The 21,811-nt window shown below is 45.3% G+C and overlaps 1 protein-coding gene across 1 annotated transcript in view; it reads right to left on the bottom strand.

Moving 5' to 3' along the window:
- LOC146797456 (cyclic nucleotide-binding domain-containing protein 2-like) overlaps positions 1–20,055 on the bottom strand; it is a 120,080-nt gene extending 100,025 nt beyond the window's left edge. Inside the window, exons 1-4 of the mRNA XM_085624480.1 lie at positions 19,982–20,055; positions 16,667–16,784; positions 9,632–9,795; positions 3,841–3,914 (exon numbers count right to left, since the gene is read on the bottom strand). Coding sequence (XP_085480606.1) covers positions 3,841–3,914; positions 9,632–9,795 — 238 coding nt within the window. The 5' untranslated portion in view covers positions 16,667–16,784; positions 19,982–20,055. The remainder of the gene's footprint in view (positions 1–3,840; positions 3,915–9,631; positions 9,796–16,666; positions 16,785–19,981) is intronic.
- Positions 20,056–21,811: the final 1,756 nt, after the last annotated feature.

Below are 21,811 nucleotides of genomic sequence, written 5' to 3'. Positions count from 1 at the left end.
CTTCGCCCGGGCGAGCCCACGCTCGTCCCGCGCTGCGGGAGCCCCTGCAAGTTTTTATCGGCGCCTCCTGGCGCTCTAGTGATGGTGGCAGGTGCGTAACGGCGCTAAGGACCCTGGGAGCGGTAGTCCTGCTCCTTCCGCGACACTCCTGGTCTGGTCCTTGGCCCCCAGCGATAGCTCCGCAGACAGATTCAGGGAAGTTTGGCAGTGTTGGCAGTATGAGGGCGTCCCGCGCTGCGAGAGCCCCTGCAAGTTTTTATCGGGGCCTCCTGGCGCTCTAGTGATGGTGGCAGGTGCACGACGGCACTAAGGACCCTGGGAGCGGTAGTCCTGCTCCCTCAGCGATACTCCTGGTCCGGTCCTTGGCCCCCAGCGATAGCTCCGCAGACAGATTCAGGGTAGTTTGGCAGTGTTGGCAGTATGAGGGCATCCCACGCTGCGGGAGCCCCTGCGAGTTTTTATCAGCGCCTCCTGGCGCTCTAGTGATGGTGGCAGGTGCATGACGGCGCTAAGGACCCTGGGAGCGGTAGTCCTACTCCCGCCGCGATACTCCTGGTCCGGTCCTTGGCCCCCAGCGATAGCTCCGCAGACAGATTCAGGGCAGTTTGGCAATGTTGGCAGTATGAGGGCGTCACCTCATACATACATGTTCGTACTCAAACATTCACATTCCCTCCACAAATACACACATAAAATTCATAACACACCACAAAGTGCATTTGAAGTGTCAGGAATTACGTGGTTCCGCGCCTACCTAGCCTCTAATAACTACATTTCCCAGAGGCAGGCGGGGCGGACACCGTGTCTACAAGAAGGCGCAACGCACGTCAACAGGCGTGCGTAATACTGTTTGTTTTCTGGATCCCTTTCCCGGCTCGACAGGACGTCGTAGCCCGTTCTTTAGAGATTCACGGAGTTAGGTGTCAGGAAAAGACGCCGTTCATCTGCAGACCGGATTTCTCGGCCAGAGCGGAGAGCTCCCCGGCGGCATTTCCAACAGCGCGCAGCCCAACTTGGAGGCGGCGGCGGTGAGGTAACCGCGTTGTGAGTGGCCCTTTGTTGTTGGTTACAGACGCGGTGCTTTATTTACAGCGAGGAGCATTGAAAGTACTTTGTGGCTATACAGCGGTGGGTTTAACCGTGGGGCCACCATCCAGTCATTATGGCTAACTTTTGGCCGCTCTAGGGTTTAGCGTTGCTTATCAGGAAATTCTGAAAGTCTTTTAATTTTCTGACTATGTTCCTTGCAGTGCACTTAGAGTGGGGAAAACTTTGTGTGCACTTAGTTTTTATTTCCCGTTTGTATTCTTGATCTGGAGAAAGTATTGAGAAGACACAGACTGGACTTTCTTACTAATGGAAACAAAGATATTCAGTGGACTTCCATGAGTACAAGACTTATTTTTTATTTTTGCATAGTTCTTAGTTTAGGTGAGCATAAGGTATCCCAGGGTGGGGTGTATGAGTACTTAGGAGAGTGTGTATCTGACACAGGTGTGATTTCATGTACTTGTGTTCTGTTTTGGTAGACTTATCCACCCTTGGAGACTGGTTGTTCTCACTTGGCTATCCCGATTACTGCTACTACGGTGGATAAGGTATTTATGTACTTTCCTAGCGAGAATTGATGAGAGTAGCATATTGGATGTGTATTTACCCTGTGTGTCTTTGTATTTCAGGTTCTCCTCCTCGCTGTTCCCATCCTTTCCTTTCCCTCACTTGATCGCCCTAGAGCTCCGTAACTCTTCAGATGGAGTTTGGGGATGTCAAGGGGTGGACCCCTTATTGCTTTAAACCGGACCATGAGGTGTTCACAGAATCTGACATGAAGTACCCTTTAAAGGTGAAACATCAAGGAGTGTTAAGTTTCTTCAAAAGACGGATCAAATTAATTGTATCAATCCAGATATACAGTTTATGATTCTAGAAAAAGATTTCACATTGTATATCAAAAGAGCATAAAGTTTTAACACATAATTGTTCAACTTTGTATCAATAGATCAATAAATCATTAATACAGGGGACATGTTCTCAGTGCCGACGAGCGTTTCGGTGTCACTCCCCTTCTTGGGGTATCACCTTCTTCAGGGCGTATGTGATCAAACCAAAAAAGCCATGGGACCTGCCAAGTTGAGAGCAGACAGATTTGTATTGAAGAGCGTATTAACTGGAAGAGCAGGATAAATCTGCTTATATGCTCTATTTTATAGGGCAGCCTATATGGAAGAGGTGTATCGTCCAATGTGAAAACATGCACGTCAAAGTAGATGGAGTTCTATGAGTATAGTTACTGGACGGGTCCATCCACTGCCGATTTCAGTAAATAAAAATTACTAATAGCGGTATCCGAGTAGCCCGTTTCATCTGATGCCGGCCGATAGATCCTGAATTCCAAGATAACACAAGTTCACAGCGGCATCTGGGCAGCGCGTTCCGCGTATTGCTCGCAAAGGGTAGAGTGCAGTTGCATAGAGTGTCATAGGTTGTAATGGCATAGAGTGTAGTGGTGTAGAGTGCAGTGGTGCAGAGTAGATTAACGTGGCATACAGTGGATAGGCATAGAGTGAAGGGGCATAGAGTTGAGTGTTACAGAGTAAAGAGCATTAGCACAAAGTGTATTGACATAGAGTGCAGTGGTGTAGAGTGTAGTATTTCAGAGTGGCATAGACTACAGTGGCATAGAGTTGAGAGTGGAAGTTTATATGGAAAGACCCCTTTGGATAATGTAGAGCGTAAAGTGCAGTGGTGTAGAGTGGTATGTTGCAAAGTGCAGTGGCGTGCCCTGGTATAAAGTGGAGTGGTCCAGAGTAGAGTGCAGTGGTGTAGAGTGGTGCAGACTACAGTGGAGTGGCGTATAGTGGAGTATTCATGGTGTGGTAGCACACTGCCATTACATAGAACACATTTTCAATTGAAATGACCATTACATTTGCACAGACATACAGTTCTACTAATAAACCTATACAGTACACAACCAAAAATGTGTGGAAATTGCAACACCTAGTGCAATGATTTGCTTTGATCATATTAAAGGATTTGTTTCCAACACACCTTAGAAATAACAAAAAATGTGCTTCATTTGTGTTCCTAATTCTGATATATTCTGAAAAACTTACACATTTCATTTAAATGTTGTCGTGTGCTAGAAAAACACTCTTTATTACCCCCAGTACCAGGAAGAGTTTCACATAAATTCACTCACTTTGAAGTCAGAGAAAGAAAAGTAAACAAGTGCCCTCGGAAGACAGCGCCTGACATGTGAACTCGGTCTATGAATGCACAGCAAATGTGACGAGATAAGAACAAGATTTACAGGCAGGTTTACAGAAAGGGAGCCCTTGGAAGGATACTGTAAATAAGGTTTGGGCAAGGGGAAGTATGAACTCAAGCTGGACAGCCTAAATCAAGTAAAGCCAGCAAATGGAAAGCAAGAACACGTGAGTTACAAACCACAAAGTTATTGGCAAATAACAGACAGAATGCATGCCTTGAACAACTTTTTGAATGTCCCCAAGATGTCTTTAGCAAACTAGACAGCTGTGCTCCCTGGTAGACTGCAGCCTAATGACGCAATAATACCACAAGGTAATTCCTGTTGCCATAGGGTTAATTTTTTCTCCAAAGCGATATTACCACATCATTAGGAGTTCCTGAGGTTGAAATGGGGATAATGCAGTAATACAACATTTTATTACATTGTGTCCACTTTGTGTTGTAAAGAGATGTATGCAAATGATGCACTCATTATGTTTTACATTTACCAATTTCTACTTTTGTGTGTACTTAATGGAGAAATTCAATAATGTGATCATTTTGACCAACTACTAAAATAACTCTCACCTGATCCGGAGAGGCAGATGTAGAAGGAATGTGGTGGCTGTCCCTGTTGAATCATCACCTGGTTGGACTCAAACCTGTTGGAGAAAGAGGACGCTATCAGATGGAATGCAAATGCTTCACTCGATGAGTCAAATTCACTGAGAGCAAATACTCCATCTCTATGAGTGTGCATTCGACTCTCCAGCCCTCAGCTCAGTGGAATACAGCTAGCGATGGAGCCCCCCATCTCTTTGTTTGAGGGCACTGTACACCATCCCTCATATAGCGAGTGAATGGTTTCCTATGGACCAATGTTTGGCCTTCACAACTGTGCATCGCCTATATGACCATCTATGGCAGAGGCCCATGCTTCATCCAGGGACGGCTGCAAAGATATTCACAGAAGAGAACCCTCCACTCCAGACTAGCAGATCATCCTTCCATACAAGAAGAAACTGATTGGTAGATACTACTCTGTACAAGGACAAAACAGTGGATTTATCGCCTGGCACAGATAAAAACATACAAGACCACACGGAATTCAGGAAGGCACCAAACACTTGGCTTTTCCTAACATGCTTCTATAATGAGCAACTTCCCATGACATGGAGAAGATGGATGTTGACATTTCGACAATACCCACCTAAGGATGGCGGGCAGAACCACATACACAGCTATCTCTGTCTATCCTTTGTAATAGTCCACATATTGACTCATCTATACCTTCTTAGTGGCACTACATCAGTAGAATCTGCCATGCATGAAATGCTCTAAAGGGCATATTGCATTCAAACACCATCTCCCCAGTCATACACCTGCAAGTTATAAATATAACCTAAGACAGAAACATAATAAGAACACAACTCTGGTGCTCACATGTGACGTAGAAATGCTACACGCATTAGCCACGTCAGAGACATACACTTTTTCATCCAAGTGCGCCCATGGAATAGCGTGCTATCCATCTGCAAGTGTGCTTCAGTACCTCATCAGATGGTACGGAGTGCAATATAGAAGCAACTACAATTCAATAGAAGGCATCCCTCTTGCTACATGAGGCTGCTGCGTTGTCTCCTTTTATCTCTGGTCTGACTTAGATACACTGGGAGAGGGACTATTCTATCCACATGGGCTTTGGACCCTCCACTCGCCCAGTGATTCTGATACAGCTATAGAGGGCATCCTCTTCAACACAAGGCTGCTCTGCTGCCTTGGATTACTCTAGCCTGCCTCAGCTGCGCTGAGAGAGGGATTCATATTTGCATGAAGGAGCAGAGCAATGTCCCCATCTCCACTGAGTCATTCACACAGAGCGGGAACCACTTCTTCTCTAAGGCTGCTTGGTTACCGCCAATGCTTCGAATCAATTTAGTTACCCTGATAGTGACATCCTTCCCTTCTGAGGATGTGGTGTGTCCCTCCAGTCTGAATCAAGGGCACCCAAATATGTAACTCTTTCTTGCTGAGTGAGATGCTGCAAATCCATTCAGACTTATCAGCAGAAAGAGTTTCTGGGTTTCCTTCTTTGGGAAGGCTATTGTCTAGATTTAGCTCAGACTGACATCAGACAATATTTGACTTTTTACAGGTTAACAAGTAAAGATTGCTAATAAAGTGAAGCTTCATTATTCAGGAGCCATACAGGAGTCTGCTGAGGTCGGCTTTGTCCTACTTCGCATTCCGCCCCACGCTCCACTCGCAGTGAAGAGTCACTCGTTTCTTCAGCTGTCATCTCCCTGTCCCTCTCTCTATATCGTGACATGCAGGTGTTACCTAGGAATGTCACTGAGGGTTTGAAGAATAAATGCAGAAGGGGTCTGAGCCTTCGTCGAGTCTTTGAATTTGTATGTTACAGAAATGGACCACCGTTCCTCACACAGTGCAGTCAATCGCATATGCAGACCAATGCCAACACGTGGAGTCAATATCTTGAAGCCTGAAACGTGGAGCATGCAAAGCCCCTCTCTAGTTAAGCCTTTTCAAGATGCAATGGATCAGGATCTCTGCAACAATCCATAACCACCTCTTGCTTATTGGCAGTATGAGCACCATGTGCCATGGTCAGAGTGTCCTCATGCTCGTCTGGGTTCTCTAACCACCGCTCATTGGCAGTATGAGCACCATGTGCCGTGGTCAGAGTGTCCTCAAGCTCGCCTGGGTTCTCTAACCACCGCTAATTGGCAGTATGAGCACCATGTGCCATGGTCAGAGTGTCCTCAAGCTCGCCAGGGTTCTCTAACAGCTGTTTATTGGCAGCATGAGAGTGTCCTCAAGCTTGCCAGGGTTCTCTAACCACTGCTCATTGGCAGTATGAGCACCATGTGCCGTGGTCAGAGTGTCCTCAAGCTCTCCAGGGTTCTCTAACCACTGCTCATTGGCAGTATGAGCACCATGTGCCGTGGTCAGAGTGTCCTCAAGCTCGCAATAGGGTTCTCTAACCACTGCTCATTTGCAGAATGAGCACCATGTGCCATGGTCAGAGTGTCCCCAAGCTCTTCAGAGTTCTCTAACCACTGCTCATTGGCAGTATGAGCACCATGTGCCGTGGTCAGAGTGTCCTCAAGCTCTCCAGGGTTCTCTAACCACTGCTCATTGGCAGTATGAGCACCATGTGCCGTGGTCAGAGTGTCCTCAAGCTCTCCAGGGTTCTCTAACCACTGCTCATTGGCAGTATGAGCACCATGTGCCGTGGTCAGAGTGTCCTCAAGCTCGCAATAGGGTTCTCTAACCACTGCTCATTTGCAGAATGAGCACCATGTGCCGTGGTCAGAGTGTCCTCAAGCTCGCAATAGGGTTCTCTAACCGCTGCTCATTGATAGTATGAGCACCATGTGCCGTGGTCAGAGTGTCCTCAAGCTCGCAATAGGGTTCTCTAACCGCTGCTCATTGATAGTATGAGCACCATGTGCCGTGGCCAGAGTTCCTCAAGCTCGCCTGGGTTCTCTAACAACTGCTGATTGGCATTATGAGCACCATGTGCCGCGGTCAGAGCGTCACTGCTCATTGGCAGTATGAGCAGCACCATGTGCCATGGTCGGAGTATCCTCAAGCTCGCCAGGGTTCTCTAACCACTGCTCATTGGCAGTATGAGCACCATGTGCCGCGGTCAGAGTGTCCTCATGCTCGCCAGGGTTCTCTAACCACTGCTCATTGGCAGTATGAGCACCATGTGCCGTGGTCAGAGTGTCCTCAAGCTCGCCAGGGTTCTCTAACCACTGCTCATTGGCAGTATGAGCACCATGTGCCATGGTCAGAGTGTCCTCAAGCTCGCCAGGGTTCTCTAACCACTGCTCATTGGCAGTATGAGCACCATGTGCCGCGGTCAGAGTGTCCTCAAGCTCGCCAGGTTTCTCTAACCACTGCTTATTGGCAGTATGAGCACCATGTGCGATGGTCAGAGTGTCCTCAAGCTCACCAGGGTTCTCTAACAGCTGCTCATTGGCAGTATGAGCACCAAGTGCCATGGTCAGAGTGTCCTCAAGCTCGCCAGGGTTCTCTAACCACTGCTCATTGGCAGTATGTGCACCATGTGCCGTGGTCAGAGTGTCCTCATGCTCGCTAGGGTTCTCTAAACGCTGCTCATTGGCAGTATGAGCACCATGTGCCGTGGTCAGAGTGTCCTCAAGCTCGCCTGGGTTCCCTAACAACTGCTGATTGGCAGTATGAGCACCATGTGCCATGGTCAGAGTGTCCTCATGCTCGCTAGGGTTCTCTAAACGCTGCTCATTGGCAGTATGAGCACCATGTGCCGTGGTCAGAGTGTCCTCAAGCTCGCCAGGGTTCTCTAACCGCTGCTCATTGGCAGTATGAGCACCATGTGACGTGGTCAGAGTGTCCTCAAACTCGCCAGGGTTCTCTAACAACTGCTGATTGGCAGTATGAGCACCATGTGCCATGGTCAGAGTGTCCTCAAGCTCGCCTGGGTTCTCTAACAACTGCTGATTGGCAGTATGAGCACCATGTGCCGCGGTCAGAGTGTCCTCATGCTCGCTAGGGTTCCCTAACCGCTGCTCATTGGCCGTATGAGCACCATGTGCCGTGGTCAGAGTGTCCTCATGCTCGCCTGGGTTCTCTAACAACTGCTGATTGGCAGTATGAGCACCATGTGCCGCGGTCAGAGTTTCCTCATGCTCGCTAGGGTTCCCTAAACGCTGCTCATTGGCCGTATGAGCACCATGTGCCGCGGTCAGAGTGTCCTCAAGCTCGCCTGGGTTCCCTAACAACTGCTGATTGGCAGTATGAGCACCATGTGCCATGGTCAGAGTGTCCTCATGCTCGCCTGGGTTCCCTAACCGCTGCTCATTGGCCGTATGAGCACTATGTGCCGCGGTCAGAGTGTCCTCATGCTCGCTAGGGTTCCCTAACCGCTGCTCATTGGCCGTATGAGCACCATGTGCCGTGGTCAGAGTGTCCTCATGCTCGCCTGGGTTCTCTAACAACTGCTGATTGGCAGTATGAGCACCATGTGCCATGGTCAGAGTGTCCTCATGCTCGCCTGGGTTCCCTAACCGCTGCTCATTGGCCGTATGAGCACCATGTGCCGCGGTCAGAGTGTCCTCATGCTCGCTAGGGTTCCCTAACCGCTGCTCATTGGCCGTATGAGCACCATGTGCCGTGGTCAGAGTGTCCTCATGCTCGCCTGGGTTCTCTAACAACTGCTGATTGGCAGTATGAGCACCATGTGCCATGGTCAGAGTGTCCTCATGCTCGCCTGGGTTCCCTAACCGCTGCTCATTGGCCGTATGAGCACCATGTGCCGCGGTCAGAGTGTCCTCATGCTCGCTAGGGTTCCCTAACCGCTGCTCATTGGCCGTATGAGCACCATGTGCCGTGGTCAGAGTGTCCTCATGCTCGCCTGGGTTCTCTAACAACTGCTGATTGGCAGTATGAGCACCATGTGCCATGGCCAGAGTGTCCTCAAGCTCGCTAGGGTTCTCTAACAGCTGCTTCTTGGCAGTATAAGCAGCTCCATGTGCCATGGCCAGAGTGTCCTCGTGCTCACTAGGATTCTATAACAATTGGTTCAGCAACATGAAGCCTGACATTATTTGTGATTTTAGGGCTTTATTGGCATTAAACTTTTAAAAGTGAGGGTCCTGGAATTTCCAATTTGTTACTAACGAACCCATAGACTTCCCAGAGAGTTCAAAATGTAGTGAAACAAGTACCTTTCATAGTCCAACATTTTCAGGGACTTGAAGTATTTCATGAGAGTGCCCTTGAGGTCCTTAAAGGTGCCAATGTCTGAATAGGTGCATTCAAATGCTAAATTCCAGCGGGTTGGGACCAGCTCTGCTTAACAATGGACCCTTCTTGCTTTCATCATCTTCCCCAAGTGGCTGACAGTGTATATGTTGAATCGCTTGATCCATCTTGTCCAACCAGGACCCAGGCTTCTGGACTCAATCCATCAAAACGAGGCAACAAGCTAAGCATCCTCGATGTAGAGAGACTGATGCCATTAAGCACCTGTGATTTCAGTTTAAAAACCATGATTGGCTGAAATCACCCTCATGACGCCGATTTCTGACAAATGAGGATCCTCTGCTTATTCCTCCTGGCTGTACAGACAGTTTGGCGCGCTCATCCATCTTCTCTCTCTATCTCACGCCTTCGAGCTCCCTGCCTGTTCTTCCTAACGAGTCCTTAAGGTCCTGCCTTCTTACCCCACGTAGTCCTTAGGCTTTGTGCCTGCTCTCTCCCTGCCATGTGTAAAGCTCTTTCTCTGGGTTTCTTCCCCCGTCCATGGGCTCCCTGACTGCTTGGTCCCTTGTCTCTCCTACATCCCCATGCCACACATCTTGCAGTTTACCTTGAGTACCAGGCCACTCTTGCCACCTTGCGCTGCAGTTTGGTGGAGTAGCTTCCAAAGACACCGACATGATGCAGTGCAGCCAGCACTTGGCGGACATCTTGCTCCTTCCGCTCCCTAGGACGCGACTTTAGAATGCGAACCACCCGGTCCGTAAGCCTCATCTGTCACAAGAAATTACAATGTTCACACAAGGTATAAGAAACTCAACTTCTTTTCAGAGGAGGAACAAGAACCAGTGACTAATTATCAATAGGCCAATCACAGCTCTACTCTTAAACATCTAGCCATCCAAATGCATGCACCCTATATTAACAAAGCTTGTAAATCACACACTGTCGCGCCCAGCTAGATAGTGACAGCCGCGGCACAATGAAAGCAGGGTGGTGAGGGGGAGAGGGAGGGGGAGATAGGAGAGGGCATTGAGGGTAAAAATAATATTTTTTAAAAACCTTTCCTCTCACTGCCCCGACGCCAATGGCCATCTCAGTGCTTAACTCCTGGCAGTCTCTGGGAAGGCACAGGCTTCCCACCAATCCAGACGCTGCTCTCATGCTATGAGACCAGCGCCAGGATTGGTCTGAGCGGCCTGGTCTGCAACTTAGACACTGCCATTTTCGGAGACGGGCACCTACATAGCTCTGAAGTACACGACTTACACATGGGGCAGGATAATTAAGGCTTGCCAAACAGTCATGGGTTGCAAAATTATGTTTTGAGACTTGTCGTTTTGCTACTCAATTGCTCTGTTGTAACAATGGCGCCGTCTCTGATGTCTATCTGTTTTCATGCGCTATACCACAATTGGGAACAGTTTGATAAAATGTGAAAAGAAAAGTACATTTCACACTGACATTGAGATCTACATGGAAGGCAGGTAGAGTGAAAAAGCCTGCTCCGGCGGGAGAAGATCTTTTCCAGTGGAGCTGGCCTCATCTAAGACCAAGAGGCATTCAACAAGAGTGGCAGCATACTGTGGGGGTCTGAATAAACCTCTTTTAAGCATTAAAGGAAAACCAGGGATTTTACAGAAAGAAGAACATTTTATTGCTTTGATTAATAAAAATCATCAACAATACACAGATCAACAACCCGTTCACGTAAAAATGTTGTCAAATTATTCTCTCCAGCAAAATTTACAAAGACATGTTCTTAAAAGCATACAAATACATCTTGGAAATTTGGGAAGATTTATCAGCACGTACGTAGTTAAAAAAATAATTTGTTATAAAATAAAATGTTTTTCCTAATAGGAGAGTATGGGAGTGGCGACTAAACGCGGGATCTTGCATTAAAAATGATCTGTATTACAGAACAGCTGAATGGAGTTATGGGTTTGGGAATCCCACTCATTATACTGTTGTGGACATCAAAGTTCATTCTCACTCGGGTATTCCCTGGATGTCTACTTCTCGGGGAGCGTCAGATTAAAAGCATGGAATTACATCGAAGGATTTTGTATAGATTTGTCAGCGCGTGCACAGATAAAAATAATTAATTATAATTTAGGGCATTTTTCCTTGTAGGAGTGTATAGGACCTGCAAATATGGTTGGTTGGACTACCAATCCCAGAACTGTTCAACTCAATGTGGGAGTGGCGACTAAAGTCGGGTTCATGAATTAACAAGCATTGGCAATGCCAATAGTTCTGGCTTTAAAGGACCTATTCATGGTAATGTGAAGCATTACAAGTAAATAGCATGGGAATAGGTATGTATTTGTGTTTAAGTAAAGAACTGTAGATTAATATTGGTGTAGGTTAAAAGGTCTGGTGACAGTTGTCCTGTTAAGCCAGACCTAAACATCCATGTAGTTTAATGACTGCCCTCCTCCCATCTTTGCTGCTGCTAGAGAAAAATAACATACATTATCTCTTTATCTAAGACACTTTAATAGCTTTTCAATGTCATGTGTGTGCCCCTGAAAGTTCAAGCAGCTGGGCAAATAAACAAAATGATCACAGCTGCGTGGAGGGCAAGAACTTTTTTGTGGAAGCACACAACTTTTCACCAATCAAAAAATGTACTCCTGGTTCCAAACATGTGGGTGGAGTCAAAGCCCCTCTCTAGTAATGCTCACATAATTGTCTGACAACAGCTGCGCTGTCAAGCCAGACCATAAAAATGATACGTATCACTAAACAGCTGTATGGGATTATGATTAGAGTCATTTCATAAACAGAGTCACACTCATTATGCTGTCCTGGACATTAAAGTTCATTCTGATTTGGTCATCAGACGTCTACTACACGGCGACGTCAGATTAACCGTTACCTTTTAAAACTCTCCTAGAACCAGGTCAAGAAATTTAACTACTGTGCAGATCGACTCTACGTCTTGCCCTAGAATGCATGCCACAGTCGCCTCCTTAATTGTCGGTACCCCCAACATGCACAATATGTGAGAAAGTGATTCATACTATAGCTGCACCCTTTGCAGGATGTCCCGTGTCATCGACTCCAGTTTGCTCATATGTCGCCTAGCGCTAATAGTTGAAATCTGAATCACATACATTTAATTGTCTCAAATGTCAAATTTGTTGTCATAGAATTATCTCTAAGCCTTTGTGCAATTTTTCGCCATATGTAGCGGAGCCATATAAAATTGCCAGAAATAACTTTGATCTAAAAAGTTCCAATATTGAATCTCAGGATGTGATACATAGTTTTAAATACATTTGGCGTAGCTGGTACTGCAAGTGGTAGCTCTCTTTAACATAGCTTTATACTGATGAGTTCTCAGGCACATATCTCCTTCTTGCCAGATCCCAAGTACTAATACGTCTTGACTTCTTCCATGCGGTCCCCGCTGATCGACCAGTTGTGCCGGCCTGTAGTTCTTCCAAAGGAAATGATTTTAGTTTTGGACACATTGAGATTTAGGTCATTGTCAATGATATATTTGTCTAAGGCAGGCCAGGGAATGTGAAAGACCAGTAGGAGTGTGATCCAAAAGAACAGAGGGGCATATTATCAAGAAACGGCGTTAAAATTATCGCCGCTTTAGCGGCAGTAAACTGCCGCTAAAGCGGCGATAATGGGCTTGATAATATGTCCTTGAGAATTCCCATAGAAGCCCAGGTTCTGGTGTCAACATCGGCTTCTATTGGAATTCTCTTTGGCATATTATCAAGCCCATTATTGCCGCTTTAGCTGCAGTTTTCTGCCGCTAAAGCGGCGATAATTTTAACGCCGTGCTTGATAATATGCCCCCAAGTCATCTGCGTACTGCACGGTGGGGGACGTGGTCAGAATCAGTTTTGGAGAAAAAAAACCTTGTATTTTTCAATTCTGGAGTTAGGTCTGCTGTGTTAAGTTAAAAAGAAGTGGGGCTAGCACACAAAGCTGTTTCAACCCACGATTAGAGGGAATCTTCTTGGAAACTCTGGTGCTGTCTCTTACATTCACAGCGCTCATGTGTCCATAAATAGCACGCAGATGGTGGATAGTAGTAGGAGCGGAATACCCCAGTTTTTTCGTTTTCCCAAGAGTACAGCTCTGTTTACTTTGATGAAGGTGGCACTGAAGTCTAGATAGCATGCATAGAACCTAGGCCCTCAATAGATTGCCTTTTGTGCCATTAAGTTGCTCACCAGCACATTATCCTGGGCTTCACACCCCCCTCAGAAACCTGGTCTAGAATATCGGCAGCAGCTCCCTGGCTTCTGCCCATGCCTGAAGATGGGAGTGCAGAAAGGGTGCGAAAATGTTAGGCCTTGCTATCAAGGAGAGCAATATTTCTATAGATTTTTAGATCATGCAGGCTTCCCTTCTTGTACAGCAGATGTGAAATTGAGCCCTTGCCGGAGTCAGGGATTGTTTGTGCTACCAGACTCGAATTGTATTGGTCCAAGACTGCGGATTCGATTTGAATATAGAAATAGGGACTCTATTTGGGTTGGGGGCAATATTACCCCTACTTGCCTCCATGGGCTCTGCAAACATCTTTACAGTGAACGTTAGCATTGCATATGTGCGGAGGTTCCAGATGCTGGTCGTAGCAGAGCATGGAAACGCATCTGCATCGATGTTACTGGTCTCGACTTTAGGATATTCCAATGATCGAACCAGTCCCCGGAACATTTTTTAATCATCGCTGAACACCCCATTCTTTGATGTTGTGCAATCTTTTCAGCTCAAATGCTTTTTGTGTTCCAACATTGGCGCTTACAATCTAATGTTAGTGTCTTCAACTCTTGCAGTTGCAATTTATTTACAGTCTTTGCCTATCTTCTCATCAGACGAGATAGTTGCTTTTCAGGGCACACAACTCTGTTGTGTACCAGTTGTTGCACTGGGCATAACCAGGGATGTTCCCCTTTACTATTGGAATGTGTCCCGTCGGCTGAAGATAGTTGTTTTGATTCCAGAGCTGTTTGAAGCATCTCCCTATAACAAACAGTTGGGAATCCAAGGGAAAGCCTTAAGTGGATCGCTTCCTTCCTTATAGGAAGAACCCAAAGCATCTGCCTCCCCCCCTTCTACTCAGGCCCAAAAGACATAATCTGCAGAGTCGCCCAAGGATCATCTCTAAGCCCAACGCTCTGTAGCACTTACATGGCCCCTCTACCAGCCCTGGTCAAAGAGCACGAGATGAACATCATTTCCTACTCTGACGACACACAGCTCATCCTGTCCCTGTCCGCAGACCCCACCACCACCAAGGCAAACTTCCACAGATGTATGACCGACATTGCCGGCTCGATGCAAAACAAGTGCCTCAAGCTCAGCTCCGACAAAATTGAGGTCCTCATCTTCAGGAGCACTCCTCCCCCCAGAATGACACTTTGTGGCCAACCAAACTCGCCTCCCCACACCAACACATCACGCAAGAAATCCTAGGCATCATCCTCAACTGCAAGCTCTCGATGAGAAAGCAGATAAACGATGTCTCCTCTGCATGCTTTCACATCATTTGCATGCTGAAAAACATTTTCAAGTGGCTCCCCACCGACACGAGGTGCACAGTCACCCAGGCACTCATCATCATCGCCTAGACTACGGCAACACCTTCTACGTAGGGATCCCCACACAACTTATGAACAGACTCCAGATGATACAGAACGCAGCCGCAAGACTCATCCTCGACCACCCTAGACGAGCCCACATGAACCCCCACCTCAAAGCACTACACTGGCTCCCCCGTGAAAAAGTGGTGCCAGTTCAATCTAGTCACCCACGCCTACAAAGCATTCCACAAATTGGGCCCCACCTTCCTTAACCACAGAATTAACTTTTACCAACCCACCAGACAACTACGCTTCATGTCCCTTTACCTGGCCCACACGCCCGCATTCAAAAACGCAATAGCGGCAGGCGCTCTTTCTCCAACGTGGCCGCCAAATACTGGAACCAACTACCTATGCAACTCCATTCAACACTGACCTTCCAAGAGTTCACAAAGAAACTGAAAACCTGGCTGTTTAACAGATAGCTTACAGCATCAGTACCCTCCCACCCCGCCCCCAGCCCCCAGTGTGATAAAAAGCGGGTTACAAATCCCCATGTATTGTATTGTAAATGTCATGAATTGACACACCATAGATCCAAATATCTGATGCAGTCTGGCTTCTGAATACATCCAATATGAGCACATGATATAACTTTTCTGCTCCTACACATTCATATGCTCAGAAAACACTTTACTGGCTTCTCTTTTCAGTAGGCGCCGAGGCGCTTAGTCTCGGATCATTTCTTTGGTGACAAAATCTCCCTGCACTGCCATTCAGTAGCCTTGGATCTGCAGCAGTAGGGTATCTTCAGAGGCAGGGAAAATTCACCCACCTACAGTGGAAAAATAGCAAAAGGCTGGTTCACGACAGCGAGAGGCAGGAATGGCACTGCGCCAAGCAGGCATCCAATGGAGACCAGTGCGACGTCTTGGAAATCAATATCCATAACAAGCTGCCAGGGGAGGACCCAGAAGAGATCTGAGAGGATATGACAAAGACTCCATTGGACCACATCACCCCCATCCCAAGAGAAATTCACTGGCCTCCTTTTTATTCAATGATCCCCTCACCTTATCACACACAGGTATGGCTTACATATCTTTCTAAAAGAAAACCTAAAAACAAATAGTCGTGAAAGAAAATACGAGACGCAAATCATGTCTTGTCCCAGAAATTCAAAATTATTTAAAAAAAACTAAAATTAATTAGGGATTCTCTTGACAAAATTTGGAACTGCCTACACAACACGCCAAAACACCAATCTATTCCCTTTCTGGACAGATGTCAAGACTCCCCTCTTCAGAAACCAAGGCTGGGTCCTTCATACATGGGGATCCGCCAAGATCAATAACTTCTTTTAATCTCTGCAGTGATGTTAACACCTATTGTTACCTCTAAAAGCTTCCACTGTCTCTGTGGCTAGGTTTGCACCACATAAATACTATTATTAAATGCATAAATAGAAGATTGTAAGTCTTCCTATGTACTGGCTCTTGACGCCCACAGACTGGACCTTATGATATATTGACCAGGTCTCTCAATAAAGCTTACTCTCAAAGCATCAGCTCATTGTCTACAAACCACAGCACAACTATCTTTTTAGCTGGTAAAAAAACAACATGCACTTAATTGTCCTAGCATTCACTAGCCATTCACTAGCCATTCACTAGCCATTCCAGCAGTGATTGGAGGAGATGCGCGAATGCCATCCCATACTGAACAAGGTGGTAGTGCCCGTTGAATGTCAGAATATTGCATGTCATAAATATAGTGTCCTAAATATAATTTACAAAAATATTGTTCCATTGGGCGCAGATTTTGTATTATTACCTCCAAAAGGGAAATATTTATTAGAGCGCACTGTTTACGCTGGACGATACTCTGACAACAATATTCCAGCGCAACACCAGTGGTAACGGCTTGTGTTGTGTGCTCTGCCAAGCCTTGTGCCTAACTCTGCCCAAGGCCCTACAGGTCTGGTAGAGCCCTAACCGATCAGTACATCCCTCTGTGGCTTATCAAGAGAATGAATAAATAAATAAATGCAACTACAATACATCACAGTACATCTCATTGTAATTTACCTGTTTTTGAACCTTAAATTTGGTGATGTCAAAGAGGATGTCCTCTTCTGTTTGAAGAGGGCACTGTTGCTCTGGTCCGCGTCTTCTGACCCTTTCAACAGTATAGTCAGGATTTGCTCTGTCAAATGCATACACATTGTTACAATTACAACATATCTATCCACACATGTTCAAGCTCTCTAATATCTCAGGGTGTAGAAGAACATTTCAGGCCATTGTTATAAGAATGTAATACAAAAACTTTTTTTATAAAGCACTTACAACAGCAGCTTTGCCCTAGCACTGTTGCAAATACCATGGTTTCCATTAATCAACTTAGTGTTGCTCATTGTATCGACCTCGGAAGGATGAAAGGTGTGCTTGAACAACCACCAAAGTTTAATGATTTTTACTAAAGCATACGAAAAACCATTCCAAGATGGTTGGCACGAATGTGCGTACACACATGGCAGCCATCTTGGAATGCCTTTTCATTGTGTGTCATGGGGATCTGACAGATAGAAATAAAGCAGTAGGCACACTAAAGGAGGGAAAGAGGGAATTTCATTCAAAATTCTTTCTCAATAAATTGAACAGTATTAGGCAGATGACACTGTCTCTAGGGGGACAGATCGCCTCACTTAAGAAGTGAAACAAGGAAGGCTAGAACTCTGAGTAATGAAGATAACCGGTAAGCTGTCAGGCCATTTATGGTTACGACTGCACTTCAAGTTTCTACCCTACTAATATACTCAAAGTCTTATATTCTGTAAGAATTGGATAAAGAGCCAGGCATCTCATCATGTCCTGCACCCGGAAGGATTGTTTAATGCCTATTTGAAATTTTTTCTTCAGAATCTAGCTATCAATTCTTTCCATGGGGGTATTTATGAAAGTCGTCAAAATCGAAAGTGTAGCTTTTGGAAATGTTTACCCATATTCCAAGAAAGGTTCAGGATCCACCCCAATACCTAGCCTTAGAGAGGAACATTATGTACTCCCAAGAATACACCTCAAGGCTGTTTAAACACCAGACAGAATCCATGTCCTAACAGTAAATGCTCTCCAGGGGCATTGCAATCATGGTAAAATCAATGTATCATGTTTGATAGGCTATATCATTGTCATGTCATATCACAGAACACTCTAATGCAGAGCCTCCTTGTGGATGTGAGAAAGCAGGAGCAGGTTGCGTGAATGCAAGACTGAGTGCAGTGGTGGAAGAGATTAAGGTAGAGATCTCATGGGAGCCAATTATAAACTTGGCAGAGAGATGTGTTTTCAGATGCTTGAGGGACTGGATGATGGATTGAAACCAGTAGAGATCTGAAGCTTTTGTGTTCCAAAGTAGGTCACTACAAATGGTCATGTTGATAATTCTTCCTGAGGATGGATAGAGGTTTGGGCTAGATCTTAATATTTCACAGTTCATTATCTGGGTACCTTATGTACATATTTTGCAACTCAGCCCTCCATACCCAATTTACATTTATTTATCTGTTTTTTTAGAGTAGGTGTAAGGTAGAGTGAAGAGTGTGAACTGGGGGATTTCTTTGAGTCACTCAGTCTTTTTGCTGAGATTCCTGGTGTAAGGGTGAGTGTCCCGATTCCATCGTGTTTGCGATGTCCATCTGCATCACGGACCTCAATTTTGATCCACTCCTTCTACTCAGGTCTTCGGTGGAGGCTACCCATCTCCTCTTCCCTCATCTGTCTTTTCCACAGGATGAGGGAATCTAGCCGCAACAACATCACTACCTGCAGGAAATAGGTGGGCTGCATCGAGTGATCATAGTCAGTCCTCTTTCCCAGCAGGGATTCTTCATACTGTGGGAACTAGGGAGAGGGGTATCAGAAGCTTGCATATGAATCGTGTCTGTTCACGCTATCATATAGGGGGAGGGCGGTGTGCACATGTTGGCATGTCAGAAGTTATTGTGTGACCCGGGGGGAAAAATACATTGTTAGAATGTTGTGCCATCTAGCAGCACAAGCCCTGTTAGCTCTATGAATAAACAAGTCAGGCTTGCTTCCAAAGCTACACAGACATAATAGAATGTAGAAATCATACATAGAGGTGGACAAAACAATATGCTACTGAAGCAGGATCAATGATGCCAAATACTCAACTAAGAAACTCCATCAAATTCTATCAGAATTTCACGATTCAGAAAGCTGTTAAGTCACCCCACCTTCACAATACCCTTAAAGTAAACTAGCAATACATTTAACCAAAGCAAACACACTGGGTTCTTATCTAACAAAGAAAATGAACAACTGCTCCCCTAAAATACAGGCAAAAGGAATCACAGCAAGAAAGCAACCTCCATCTGTCTCTGTATCATCCTTTGAGTCGCTGATGATGGCTATAGACGTGTGAGCTGATGTGGATAATGACGGAGGGCAGTATCAATCGTAATTGGGATGCGATGGTTTTGTGAATGACATGCACTTTCTGTAAAAATAATTTGTGAATTTTGGTGCACACGGTCTGGAGGGATGGATGAAGTTTTTGATAGAATTGCGGCCAAGGAATCTTTGGATGCTCTTCAAAAGTCCTAGTGAGTTTTAAATTGCATGAGTCTTCATTACAGTAGGTGATAAACTCTTACACTCTTGCTGATTGATTTATACAAGTGATACAACTGATTCTCTCGTATTGCTTCTGTATAGCTTTTTCCACCATATTAATTGACATGTCGGTGATATATATGACATTGATTATATCTATACTGATGAATGCCTATTTATCTATTTATTTATTGTGTAACTCTCTTTTTGGTTGTATTGCTTATTATGGTATTTTAATTGTTTATATTTCTTCTCTCAAACTAATAAAGATATTAGAACAAAAAACTCTTACACAGGTGTGGCTCCTCCACTAAGGCTCTCAGAGCAGTGTCCTCGTTATTTGTAGCTACGGAGCTAGGTTCGCGCCGGGCAGGGCTGATGTCACAGGGAGGAGGAGTGGTTTGTGCACAATAAGTGTGGACGATGGTTTGGTCGGACGTCTTGGGCCGGCCAAACAGTCACAAGCTCCCACTCCCTGTCTGAGCGTTGAACCGTGGCGCTCAGACCAATCGCGACGCTGCTGTCATGATGGCAGCTGCATCGTGATTCGCTTAGAAGAGCCTGTGTGGCTCCTGCTTCCGCACTCGGAGTAAGAAGAGAAGCGGAGAGACGATGGAGGAGAATCGGCCAAAAAGGTAAGTGTTTTAAAAAAAGTTTTTTTGTTGTTTTCAACCTGCCTCTGCCTCGCCACCCCTGTTTCCTACCAGCCACCACTGTTCTTACAAACACACAGTGACACACTCACACATACACTTGGTGACTCACAGTAGATGATGGTTCCTGTAGAGAAAGCACAGCAGGGTGACACATCTAACAACTTTCTGGAACCGCAGCAGGACTTGAGGCTAAATGAGGGAAGAAGAACATATGGTATTACACAGAAGTCTTCCACCAACAGTAAAGCATCTTACAGTCTTTTTCTACTGATAATCGAAGAGACAAGTCAAAGAAGTGCAGACCTGTGCATTTTCAGACTGAACGTTCATATATAACTCCTAGTAAATACCCATGAGATTGCTGCATGAGGATAAGGAAATTCCTCGCTGAGCAATAGGAAATGTCTACGATAACATGACAATCAACAGATTCTCTGTGGGGTTGTAGTAGGTCAGGACCTACTAGGATGGCAATAGGAATTGTATAACAACCACTAGGAAATTTCTAAGCAACCTCTTTTTTGGACCATAGGGAATTACTGCAAGGTTGTGCCATGTTTTTTTTCCCATTAAGATGTTTCATCTCTGAGAGGAAACCGATACGAATAGCCTTTTTGGCATGCATGTATGGGGGTGAAATAAAGGAACCACTGAAATGATCCCAGAAACTCAAGTGTAAAGCATAACTCAGTTGTTATGTTCTTCCTAGGGATGTATCCAAGTGTGTAGTTCGCAATAGTGCAGTAGGTGCAGTGGCACCCGAGCCCACAGGTGCGAGGCCCTTCTGCCCCCAGTTATGGTTGCAATTCACTATTCAACTAGAGGCTGGACCAATTTCCCTTGCTTGTATTTGGTTAAATGACGCCCTTGTAGCTTACAGGCTACATGATGGGACCCAAAGCTTGAAGAAAACAGTTTATTTATAGTTAAGCCATTAGCTCGCACTTTCTGGATGCTTTTTATTAGAAATAGTATATGTTGAAATGTTGAAAAATAACGAAATAAAAGACTTTGTACGAATAATATGAAAGGACTGGGGTAGAATGATCTCTATCTATTTCCTATTTTTTCATGTGTGTTTTTTAGATCAGTGTACTATATTGATTTGTGTAACTCGCTTTTTGTTACGCTACCTCTGTTTCTCCCAGTCTCTCTAATTCACTGGTACTGTCTGTCACAAGTTCGCTCTCTATTTTGTAGTATTTTATTTCTTTTTAAGAATCAAATACTGTAATTTTCTGGCATATAACAAGGCACACGGCAATCATAGGAAATCTAAATCAAAAGAAGACATTATAATGGTATCACTCTGCCTCCTCTATTTTTGGCTCCCTCAGGCTCTCTCTCGTCTCTCCCACTATGAATTATTTAATTATGTTTTTTGTTAATTTGTATTTACATGTTTAAGTCTGGCTTAATCGCGCAGCAATCCACAGATTATTTTTTGACCAGTTCTTTAGTGAAGCTTTTGGCTCCGCCCAGAGACGTATTTCTCTCTCGACTCATTCTATTGGCTATGTGGTGCATCGTTCCGCCTTCTCTTCTAAGATGGGCTTCTATTTGAATGCAGAAGGGACTATTTGAGTTCATCACACTAAGGGATACATTCAATTACATAGCTCCTATATGCATTATATACTGAAATAAAATCCTTTTTACTTTTTCCCAGCACTAGCAAAGCCAATAAAACTGGCCATAATGGGATAAACAGCATCTGTGCATGGAACACATGTAAATAGCATTTGTGAATGACTCTGTTTGGATGCTTTGACACATGAAAGACAGGCCGATTGCCTTTGCTAGTTTGCCACTTCCACTGCCTTTGCCAGTGCTTGATTGAATTATTGTTTGCGAATATTTATGTATTTAACTGACCCTTTGTCTTGGGACTCTTCGTGTTAAGAAGTAAGTGCAGTTATGGTTCCAACTTCCATAGCAA

Source organism: Triturus cristatus, chromosome 9 (assembly GCF_964204655.1).
Source record: "Triturus cristatus chromosome 9, aTriCri1.1, whole genome shotgun sequence".
NCBI classification, from domain to species: Eukaryota; Metazoa; Chordata; class Amphibia; order Caudata; family Salamandridae; genus Triturus; species Triturus cristatus.
The sequence above is the reverse complement of the archived record's forward strand: the minus strand, read 5'-3'. Positions and strand labels throughout refer to the sequence as shown.